The sequence below is a fragment of the Lentinula edodes genome (assembly GCF_021015755.1).
Source record: "Lentinula edodes strain Le(Bin) 0899 ss11 chromosome Unknown C8R40scaffold_22, whole genome shotgun sequence".
Taxonomy (NCBI): Eukaryota; Fungi; Basidiomycota; class Agaricomycetes; order Agaricales; family Omphalotaceae; genus Lentinula; species Lentinula edodes.
In genome coordinates this window covers 455150-467287 of record NW_025764328.1, presented here as the reverse complement: position 1 = coordinate 467287, position 12138 = coordinate 455150, and the positions used below count along the sequence as shown (strand labels likewise).

The following is a 12138-nucleotide window of genomic DNA, read 5'->3' as shown; positions in this document are numbered from 1 at the left end:
CTAGACTCGAATTTGTTTGAAGTATGCCTTGCTCAGCGTTCGCGTCCAAACTGCCAGTCGTAATGTTCAAACTAAAGTTCTGGGGCTGATCAACGATGGAGTTGTCAAACGAATTGGTATTGGGAGTGTTATGATCAAGCGTGGAAGAAGGACCATTGAAAAGAGGATTACTGCCTATCCAGGCCCAAAAATTGATTTGGGAAGTAAGGGTTTGAGGGATGTCTGGCTGAGAGTCGAGGGCATTTTTCAGCTCAATTTGAGCACCCATGTCATCCAAAGGGGCGTTCAGGTGTTTGGGATCGAGATCGGAGAGAGGGTCGATGTCGAAATCAGGATCACCGTTCGACGCAAAGAGGATATCTAATGAGCCATTCCATTGGGTGTCGAAGAGACTTTGAACAACGGATGGCGAGTTTGATTGGGACTGGGGTTATAAAACATCAGCTCACTGGCAGTTGGTTGGAGAAACTCGACATGGACTTACAGCAGAACTTTGTTGTGTTTCAGAAACAAGATTAGAATTATGAGAGATGGAATGAGGGTTTGGTGGCGTGAAGTGGTCTCCGTGAGTGGTTGAGATTTCGGAGTAGGTTTGCGAAGTGAAGGGGATGAGAGGAACAGGAAGCGCTGCGAGAGGTTCTTGAGATGTAGATGAGGCTCGAAGACCTATCGGGTGGGTCTCGTGAATGATAGTAAGTGTGAGCAGAAACATCAACTCACCGGTCGAACACGCTTGATGATCGTTATTAATTGACTCAAACGATTGTGTTGAGCCATCGTCGTTGCACTTCGATTTATGTCCGCGCTTCGCTCGAGGTCTAGATTTCCCCGTGTCTTCCTCTCTACCTCCTACTGTTGCCGCCCTCACCTTTCTTTGCGGGCAATACACATAATCTGGGTGCAAGATCATATGTTGTAATTTTGCTCCCTCAGCTCGGCGCTCGTACTCCTCTTTCACCTCTTTTGAAGCATTTCTCCATAGCACACTAAGTGCCTTAGAGATAACGTGCTGATGAGCGTTCGGGTACTGTGCCCGGAAGTCAGGATCGTGTAGCATGTCCGCGCGAAAGAGGATCCAGGAGTTCGGTGGTCGAGGAATTCTGGATTTCTTTCGATTGAAAATCAAGGTATCGGAGGGTTGGGTGGTATCTTTAGGCATGGCAGAGTATATTTCAAGGCTGAGAGAGTATGCAGAAGTTTCGACGAGAGTCAAAATGAAGATAGTGGTTAGAGATGTTGAAGACGATTTTTGAAGAGAACTTTAACGCGAAAAGTCAATTAGACGCCAGGATATAGATGAAGTCACGTGGAGTGGACCGTGCCGTGCCGACCGCCGACTGTGCCGTGTGACGAAGGCTCATTATGGCTTTCATAGGAGTCGAATTGTTGCCCAACTAGTCGTCCTCAACCACGGCGAGCCATCATAGATTTTGAAAGAAGCACATTGACTGTATTGCACGGAACCCCACGCTGAATTTCTCAACATTTATTCCTTTCGGTTTCTGCATCTTTCTTTTCTCTTCCCCTCTGGGCGTACTACGAAGGAATGTCGCCTATGGTTGAAGTCCAGTCAAGACTCCAGCTTCGATCTGACGAAATTAAAGGACGGAATTAGATGAGAATAAAACTGATGATGGAAGGATCAAAGAAGAGAAATGTTTCGCACAGCCTGGTATGTACCTTTGGCAATGTTTTCCTTACCCTCGATTAAACTGTTTTCTTGTCACCTCTCTAGTTTTATATTCTTATTTTTTTCAAACGGTCTTTTTGTGTCTCCCTCAGCTGAGGAAAATGACACCCAAATTCAGCAGTCAAGCTACAAATTTCAAGCTAGCATAACGACCTCACTACACACAACCAAACGCGGACCCAAGCGACGGCAACGGGCCTAACGACAACCCTCAAACGGCGAGGCGATGATATATTTCGATTGTTCTGCTTTTCTCGGATCCAGATCATCCAATGATGATACGACGGACGCCGGCAGAGATGAAAATTCAAGATAAATTTTGGAAATCTTGGAACCGACGCCTTCTTCAACCTTTCTTCTTCGTCGTTTTCCGCCACACTTCACCAAGGTACCCAGTTCCGGTCGTAGACGTTGGGTTGTTGTTTGCTCTTAGCGCTCAGCGCTCAGTCCTCAGTGCTCTTCATTCGGCCGCGACTCCCATAACTCCCTACTGTTGAACGCGGCTATGCTGTTCACATGCCACTATTATGATCATGTGTTATAATATGTCATATGTAGTCATATCTAGTCATTTACTATATGCGGATTCCTCAGTACTTCCTTATGTAATACTGTCATACAGTTATGTATATAAACAGGCCATATCCTGTACTGGAATCCAACTCGCTTCTCTCTTACTTTTATTGCCTCACTGAGACACTAAGCTCTACTACCAGGTATGGTACTGGAGAGTGTTCCCACTACGCACTCCTTGCCTGCTCAACAGGTTATGGGCCCCGGATGAACGCTTTGCTGAGCTCTAAGCTCGCAGCGCTCTCTGGTCTACTGTTGTCATGGACGCATCTATTTGATTGCTGTCTCTGACACAGACCTTTACCTGGAACGTCGCCTCTGGTGCTGAAGTCAATATCGCACTTAACAGTGCTGATTATGACATCGCCCAAGAGTGCTTGACACTGTAGATGACAGCTTGCTAGACATATGTCGCAGCTTGTCACTACTGGCAATAACATTCATGCCATTTTTCCATCTGTTGTCATTGAGCGTTTATGAATTGTATGCTGACATTTTCTGTTGATTTTATCCAGATCGCAATGTCTTCTGCACTCTTCACCGCTGTTACCACCACCCTCAAAGGTGATAACTACGACACCTGGGCCTCTGAAATGGAAGCCTTCCTTCAGGCTACAGGGCTTGAATCAGCAATTACTACTGACCAACCCAGTGAACCATCTCCACTTGTTGCTGCAAACGCCGCCAGTGTTGAAGCCTGGAAGAACTATGAGGTTGTTTTCAAAGCCTGGAAGGAGATCGACACCAAGGCTATTGGTAACATTCGCCTCCGTATCTCTCCCTCCATCCGCATCCTTGCCAAGGAATACAGCGACACAGCTAAGAAGCTTTGGAACTATCTAGCCAAGACTTACAATGTCAAGAGTCTGGGCGCAGTCTTTAATGACTTTGCTGCCGCTATGGCTATTAAAATTCCATACAAGCAAAATCCGCTGTCCTCTATGATGGAGATTGGCATGTACTTCACCCGTATGGATGAAGCTGGCATTGGTCTTGCTGACCACCTCGAAGCTTTGATTCTTTTATCTAAGCTCCCATCACGTTACTCTGTCGTTATCCAAACCATGTCTCAGCTTGAAACTGCAGAGCTCAAGAAATTGACCTTTGCTAAAGTTCGTATCGCAGTTATGAACGCTTTCAGCGGAGACACCATTGGCAACTCCCAACCGCAGAACGCGAACAAGTTTTCGAACGTTCATCGCAAGGGAAACGATCCCAAGTTCTCCCAACAGCAGCATGGTAACGGTAGTAACCAGCAGCAGAAGGGACAGAATGGGAACGATGACAACAAGAAGAAGCGTAAGCGTGGCAGTGGAAAGAACAAGAAGGCTAAGAAGAATGCAAACGCTGCCCAAGCTGATGCAGACTCTATGGACTTCAGTCCAATTGGCAGTACTGTTGACTTTGGTCCGGTACGTACTGATCTTACTCCTTCTGTTCAAGATGTGCGCAAGCACTCCATCCATCCTCCTTACAACCCTCCTCCTAATGCTACGTCCCTTCATCTTCATAAGAAGACAAGGATGGCCATCAAACGTGCCCGTGACATTGGCGTCCGTGCGACTGCCGAAGTCATTCGCACCCTTGAGCCAGCTGGGCATATTTCGGAGTTGGACAGTGATGATGAACTTGATCCTCCAACAAAGCGCACTCGTGCAATGTCTCCTGTGGATGATGTTGAGAATGGCAGTAAGGCTCCTACGCCGCCTCCTCCATCTCCTCCTATGGACTTTGAGGTCCCAGGAACTGCCTCTTTCGACCCTGATGAGTTGATGAACTTCGACTTGGATCGTGAAATTTTGGCAATCACTGGATTCATGGACACCATGGGGTCAGTACCCTCCTCTGATCTTGACCATATGGGATATACTAACGCACCTTCATCGGTTGCAGTGGCGAAGACATGCAAGTCGGCCTTTGAGCCTGATCTCTTGTCCCGTTTGTATAATTACCGTATCGATGCCAAGTATATATCCAATGAACATTTTTGCGTACATGACATTTCATACTCTGTGTGCAAGAAGTGTAAGGGTAAACAGAGAAATCAACCTAAATGGTGGATGAACGACTCTGGTTGTTCTGAACACACTACCTTTGACTTGAGTGACTTCATTGAGTATGAAGACCTTGAGGAAAAAGTGCTCATAGCAACTGCAACCACAACTGCCTACATTACTGGCGTTGGGACTGTCTTGATAAATTTCAAGGATGTTAGAGGTCGCATGCATTCGGCACGAATCGCTCCAGTATTCTATATGAAGGAGTTGAGTCATCGCCTTATAGCACAAGGACGCTTCCTACAAGATGGCAAAACTGTTCGCGGCAACGCAGACAAAGTTGACTTCTGGGACAAAGACGGTTTATTCCTGTCATTTGAACCACGAACTCACAGCGATACAATCTACATTCTCAAAGATTATTCGCCACAGCCTATGGCTGTAAACCTAGTGATCCACTCAGTGGACTACACTACCATGCATCGTCGCATGGGTCATCCATCGCGCGAAGCACTCACTCAACTGAGGAAACATGCAGAAGGTGTTCCCACCTTTAGCATTCCCCATGAGGAAGATCTATGTGAAGGTTGTGCCAAAGGAAAGATGACTTTACGTCCATTTCCGCCAACTAATCGTCGGGCATCACGTCCCTTCGAGATTATTCACTCAGACCTCAACGAATGGCCTACCATTTCGTACCACAAGTACAAGTATACGATCTTCTTCATAGATGACTATACTTCGCATGGGTTCTACTGCCACTTAAAAAAGAAGAGCGGAGCTCTTCCGGTGATAAAGCAATTCATTGCCACAGTCAAAAATCTATACGAGACTAACGTCAAGGAATGGATGTCTGATGGTGGCGGAGAATTTAGATCCAATGCACTTGATGAGTTCTTTAAGAACGAAGGTATCAAAGCACAATGGTCATCTCCTCATATCCACCAGCAGAATGGAAGAGCCGAAAGGTTTATCCGGACTATTATTGAGAAAAGTGAACCACAGCGCTTTCAAGCCTGTATTCCTGATTCCTGGTGGGAATTCTCTGTTGCACACGCTGTGCATGTGTATAACCGCACTCCTATGCGTCGTCACAAATGGAAGACACCATATGAGATTTTGTACAACAAAGTTCCGCGCATAGATCACTTGCGTGTCTTTGGCTGTGGCGCGTATGTCTATCTTCATGAAGAAATACGGACAAACAAACAATCGCCTAGGTCAGAACTAATGACATATCTCGGAGTTTCTGACGGTGGACACGGAAATATCTACATGCGGTCGAACAATGCCATGTTCACTGCTACGCACGCTGTGTTTGATGAGAAATTATTTCCTCGTTGTAAATCCTCAGAGCGTCATCGCTCTACGCGACTACCAGATCGCAACCCAGATCCTAAAGATCCTATTCCTCCACCTGGTGATGATGATGTTCCCATCTTTCATCAACCTACCACTCCCCAAATGAGACAGGATCCGGAGCAAGACGTTGCACCGCCTGTGCCAGCTGAACAGCCAGCACGAGATCCTAGTCCGCCGCCACAACCCCGGAATGAACAACCTCCTGCTCAAGAACAGTTGAGACGTTCAGGTCGTGTGCGGAGACCACCTACTCGTCTTACCGGTGATCCTAGAAGCAGCACTAAGCTTCCTACGGAACAACAGGTAGAGAGACCAAAGAGGGATATTCAGAGACGCGCACCACAGCCAGGTAGCTCCTCGGCTGAGCAAGAACGTCCTGAGCCAGAACAGGTTCCCGGACCTAGTACTGAGCATCCTACTCCTGAAAATGGAGAACAACCCTCTGTCACTCCTGGTGACAAAGCTAATACCCTGATCAGACTATGTCGGGAAGGGGGAGCTGAATTAATATATTTTCTCATGGCTAAGGCCGTTCCCTTTGAGGGGGAGCTGAAAAGCTCTGAGAACGTCCGTGAATGGACTTACAAGGACATTACTCGCCTACCTAAGGCTGAGCGTGAGGAATGGCTTAAGGCCTGCCAAGAAGAGCTTGAAGCGCTCAAACGGCGTGGTACTTTTGAACTCATGGATCGTCCAGCAGACCGAAAGGTTATTAAGAACCGCTGGGTCTTCGACATCAAATCTGATGGTCGTAAGAAGGCACGCCTTGTTGTCAAAGGGTTCTCACAAATTGAAGGTCTTGATTATGACCAAGTCTTCTCTCCTGTAGTACGGTTTGAGACTGTTAGACTGTTGCTCGCCTTGACTGCGCTGAACAACTGGTATCTCACTGGACTCGATGTTCGAAATGCCTATCTATATGGCATCTTACATGAGACTATCTACATGGAACAGCCTGAAGGTTTTCAAATCAAAGGCAAAGAGGATAAAGTCCTCTTACTGCGCAAAGCTCTGTATGGACTGAAACAAGCAGGTCTTGTCTGGTGGCGAACATTGGACTCATACATGAAAACACTTGGCTTCAAACGCCTGAGCTCTGATGCAGGTATCTTTGTCCGACGAGGAAAAGATGGCTCTTTAGTCATCGCCATCATCTACGTTGATGACGCACTCTTTGCTGGACCTGACAAGAAACTCGTAGATTCCCTTAAAGGGAAATTCATGTCACATTGGGAATGCAGAGATCTTGGTGAAGCCAAAGAATTCCTTCGCATGCGGATTAATCGTCATGGCAAAAAGATCTATATTGATCAATGCGCCTACCTTGACAAAGTCCTTAAGCGTTGCGGTATGGAAAATGCTAAAATGGCTGATACACCACTTCCTGCAGGGTTCCAACCTGAACCCACCATAGGCCAATCGAATTCTGCTCTTCGTAGCAAGTTTCAAATGGTTATTGGTTCCCTTCTCTACCCTATGTTGGGTACATGTCCCGACATCTCCTTTGCTGTTACCAAGCTTGCACAACATGCAGCTAACCCATCTCAAGAGCACCTTAACAAGGCACTCTATATTTGCCGCTACCTCCTAGGTACTAGATCATATGCACTTTGCTATGATGGTGAATCGGGTATCGGTCTCAGCGCTTGGACTGATTCGGATTGGGCTTCTGATCCCTATACACGCCGGTCACAGACTGGATTTTTCATGAAGCTTGCCAATGGCATCTTCTCTTGGACCAGCCATGCGCAGAAGACAATTGCTCACTCGTCTACAGAGGCTGAGTATATGGCATTGTCTGATTGCAGCCGTCAAGTGGTTTGGATCCGTAATCTACTTGAAGAACTAGGCTATAAACTTGACGCTATTCCTATTGCTGGAGACAATCAAGGATCCATTTTCATGGCATCAAATCCTGTCACTAGCAAACACTCGAAACACATTGACATCCGGTATCATTATATCCGTGAAGTTGTCGAACGTGGCCTTGTGCAAGTATTCTTCGTAGATGGCAGTAACAACCCTGCAGATCTTTTCACAAAGAATCTTGGGCATATCAAATTTGAGCTGTTCCGCTCAATGCTTGGACTTGAGTTCTACTCGTCCACCAATCCTTAGGCTGTCTGTCCTGTCTGACGCCTACCGCTATTGCTTTGAGCAAAGTACTTTACTGTGCTGCTCAGCAAGGGGGTGTGTTGAACGCGGCTATGCTGTTCACATGCCACTATTATGATCATGTGTTATAATATGTCATATGTAGTCATATCTAGTCATTTACTATATGCGGATTCCTCAGTACTTCCTTATGTAATACTGTCATACAGTTATGTATATAAACAGGCCATATCCTGTACTGGAATCCAACTCGCTTCTCTCTTACTTTTATTGCCTCACTGAGACACTAAGCTCTACTACCAGGTATGGTACTGGAGAGTGTTCCCACTACGCACTCCTTGCCTGCTCAACACCTACCACCTGGTCACTACCTTGTACCACAGCCATTACCCTCGGTAGCCTTCTAGTCAGTTTCGATTTCGAGACCGCGACTTACTGCTTCAATCCCGTGTCCTCACAATCGATCTTTCCAATTCCACATCACCATCAACGCTACCAGGCTGATCAATGGCTCGTTGGACCCGTTTATTCGAATTCGCCTTGGTCTCCGTCGTTCTCGCGCAGTTGACTGTCGCCAGTCCAGTTTCTGGGTGGGTGGTTCATGTTATATCGTCGTTCTTTCCGTCTCGTTTCATAAATGGCTTATTTTTTAACCGTTGCAATATCATTCGTTGAGTCGTTCGTGTCGTTTGATCTCGGTCCGTTTCGTCCTCTCATCATTCTCTTGTTACTTGCTGTTGATTTTGGCTTGATTATGTACCTTCTTCTCACCCATCATCTCCATCTCCTATACCTTTCTTCAACCTCTCATACGCGTTCATATCGTTCGTTCCGTACTCACTCTCCACCACTACAGATCATCCCACCACAAATTCGCTCGCGACTCTGATTCAGATGGTGATGGCTTGTGTATAACATGCCTCGGTCGAATCATTGATCACGATGGAGAGAAAAATCATATCGGGCCTTTGGGGTTGCCTTGAGTGGGAAAGGAATAGGGACGCGAGCTCACCTTATGAGACTTTGAGCTTGAATGGACCAGAACCGGATTCGTTCACCCTTTCAATTCACCCTTTGTTCTTTTTCGTTGTTCCAACTTTCAAACTCACTACCGTCTGAACATTCCAAATTCGCGGGCAGTTTTCCTTTAAATATTCTTTGCCGACACCTCCTCCTTTCAGCCTTCCGTCGTTCTATCCAACATCTTCCATTTTCATTCTAAGACTGAGTCTTTCACCTGGTTTTCATATTTATCCAATATCAATTTAACTATTTATCTATTCTGTTCATTCTTAGGCTATTTTTCCTGGTTTTTATTCTACTGGTGCCAGAGGAGGGGGGTGCATATACATCAGTGGCGCAAAGAATGAATTCGCGTTGACGTGTGTTATCGATTTCCTTGAAAACTGGCACGGAAAAGTACTAGTACTCCTGGCATCCCGGGCCTGATTTTGGTGAAAACCTGTATGTTAATGGCAGCCTTTGTGCTTGCATCTTTTCTGAATTTGACCGAGTCGTTGGATGAAACGACATCATCTACATTTACCACCCGTTTTTGGCAGCACTCATCTTAGATTTACCTCGTCCGGTCAGGTATCAAGATTCCTCACAGGCCCCCAACTCACCCACACTCACACTCCTTCTACTTTCCACCATGGCTGTTTGTGGTACTTAGCTTGGCCAGGACTTGCCATCTTTTCAGATCTAAATTTTGCCTCGGCGTCTGCACAACGATGGGGGAGGCTGCTATAAGAACAACCGTCGTGACTGAGCAGAATTTGAAGTAGCGGAATATGTAGAGGACGGGTGCATCCGAGTTTTTTTATGTTCTTGTTGTGACTATTGTGGCTTACCGTCTTTTCATTTATCGTTGTCCAAGTGACGGTCATTCACTAGCAGTTCCGTCCATTATACTCGCAGGATCTACAGTCAATATGAGTCATTGAATAATACTTGGTGCTTCATTAATCGTGATTGCGGTAGGGCGAGGAGGACAACGGAAGCGGCGTTTTTTATGGTCCACATTGCACTTTGAGATAGGTATGTTCAATCTAAATTTCGTTGCAAATACAATCTAGCTGCTTGATCGACAGGATGATTATTCAAGTCAGAGGCTCTCAGGTGCCGGTGTTTTCTTGTCGGGACATCTGTCGTGCACTGCAGTATGCACTAGGACCTGTCATCTAACCATAGAAACGATATTTTTGGTAATTATTCCACCCTCTGGATGATGTACATGACTCACACCACATCATCGGTCATAACGCATAGCCAGGATGATTGACATTCGGAGATATATTGTCGGAGCTTGTTGGCTCTGTGGGGAACACTGAATTCCCTGTTTTTATAATGATTCTGTCCTTCTCATGCACATTGAAGGAGGTGTATATTCTCCGAGCTCACAATTTTTTTCTGGTGAATATCATCAATGGTCGAAGATCTTTTTCGTGTTACCCGTCTACCATTGACTGGCAACACCTACGTTAGATTGCAAGAAACTCTAGATCACACAGAACCAGCAGATGCGAAAGGATTTGCTAAAAGCGCAATGAATTCAATTGTGGTATCCTCCTGACCACATTCCTGATTGAACAACGTCACTCTGATAGTAAGGTCCGCACCATTCAATACACAACTTTTGATATATGTTCACAATGTATTCACAGTTACATTCTACTTGTCTTTCAAGATAGTGGGATTTTTATCTCTGTAAGTAGAATTCAAGTCGGAGAATTATGAGGAAAGTCCTGCAGCCTGGGGTTTAAAAGAGAAAGAGTTTTGCATGGTTATTTCCTCACCAGCCTGAATTCCTTCGAGCTCATACAAAATGTGGACCTTCGACAACACCTTTGCGGAAGAAATTGCTGCCCTCATTAACCAGTGGGACAACTTCTGCCCGGCTGCTGCTCTTTTCTACTGGGGTAAAAACAGCAATGATACCGGCCTCCGCATTGAGGCTACCGAAATCATGCGAGAGTTTGTGGATAATATCCAGTTTGGGAGAGGTTTGTTTTCCGTTACTTGCTTTGCATCTTACTGATTGCTCAATATTGGAATTACGTAGATCCTGAAGGGTGGCTTTTTTATGGGACCCCTCAAGACTTGGACACGGATAGTGGAGACACTGTCTACTACCGGGTATATACAAATGATGAGAGTCCCATGGCTATCCGTATCGACTTCTTTGGACGCGACCCGAACACTCCTGGCATCAAACCATTTGCTCAGGTATGCGTTTTTCTACATGTCAAATTGTATACATACCCATGACTTACTGCACTGTGTCTGTATGATGATGTAGTTTCTTACAAAAGATACGGTAGGGCCCCTTCTGCTAATGTAACATTTCTATCTCACACATGCGGAATTTGATATCATAGGCCAAAATCCCCATTGAGAATATTCCAGCTGACACTGGCTCTGGGCTCTGGCGCAAACTCAGCACTGGAATTTCCTCTGCCACGGTCTCTAAGCTCACCAATGATCCTACCATCAAGCTATCCGCGCATGCTATCGGGAAAAACCTGACATTCAATCTTCCCGACAGTTCGAGCTTCACGCATGCACTTCGTGAGTTGCATTTCTTCACATACACTTATACCATTGAAATATTATAAAATTCTTTGCATAGATATCGACGGGGCATTTCATTTCCAGAATATCAAAGATCTGAATTATAACACACTTGCTATTACAAACTACAATACTGATAGGATCCTTTATTATGATCAGAAGGACTCCACGAAACTCATCGGCGTGGTGAGTGCTTATTCTTCATTCTCTGGCTCAAAACTGAGATTGTACAATCTTTCTTTCCTTGGTAGTTTTACCGTGAGTGCACATATACATCACATACCTCAGCTCCGATATAAGTATGCTGACTCGGATATACTTATGTGCAGCTTCCAGTGATCTCTTCCCCGATGGCTTCAATAATGAGGGGGATGTGAACCCTGCTATTGCTACTTGCTCCGATGATAATTAAGTGAAGGTGGAACCAGGACATGGAATGATCGAGGTATTAAATCTTCCAATTCCTTGTCAATGATGTTTTTCATTGAGTATATATTGCAAATGTTTCTACTAGTATCTGTATTCATGCTGTGTTTTTTGAAATAGTGATGTGTATCCGATATTTATATACTCGATAAAGTAGCGGGATTGATCTTTCCAAAAACCCATTGAGAAGATAAAAAACAAAGGTTGCTCAAGATTCAAGCCTCATGATATCTGACCATCTTCATGAATATGTCTCACAGGAATAAGGCTGAGGAAATGGAGACTGCGTCCCCCTTCCATATGTAAAGGATGTTCTTGTTGTTTGACTGTCAAGTCCATGCCGCGGGCCTCCATTCCGCCGCTCGGTATCCCGAAGATCTGCTTTTATTGTAATCTCTTCCT

The 12138-nt window shown here is 45.5% G+C and overlaps 2 protein-coding genes across 2 annotated transcripts; one reads left to right on the top strand and one right to left on the bottom strand.

The window, feature by feature from the left end:
• Positions 1–407: 407 nt before the first annotated feature.
• Positions 408–1441, bottom strand: C8R40DRAFT_1252793 (uncharacterized protein; the record flags this gene model as incomplete). Its single annotated transcript, XM_046233722.1, has 3 exons — positions 721–1441; positions 485–666; positions 408–424 (listed from the first exon to the last, which is right to left on the bottom strand). Coding segments are annotated over exons 1-3 (636 nt in total), but the record flags the coding sequence as incomplete, so codon positions are not given.
• A 9123-nt stretch (positions 1442–10564) lies between these two features.
• Positions 10565–11722, top strand: C8R40DRAFT_1171753 (uncharacterized protein; the record flags this gene model as incomplete). The annotated part of the gene is made up of 7 exons (XM_046231758.1): positions 10565–10742; positions 10802–10965; positions 11039–11056; positions 11118–11307; positions 11369–11496; positions 11562–11568; positions 11640–11722. The coding sequence occupies 7 exons, from the start codon at positions 10565–10567 to the stop codon at positions 11720–11722; spliced, it is 768 nt and encodes a 255-aa protein (XP_046085311.1).
• Positions 11723–12138: the final 416 nt, after the last annotated feature.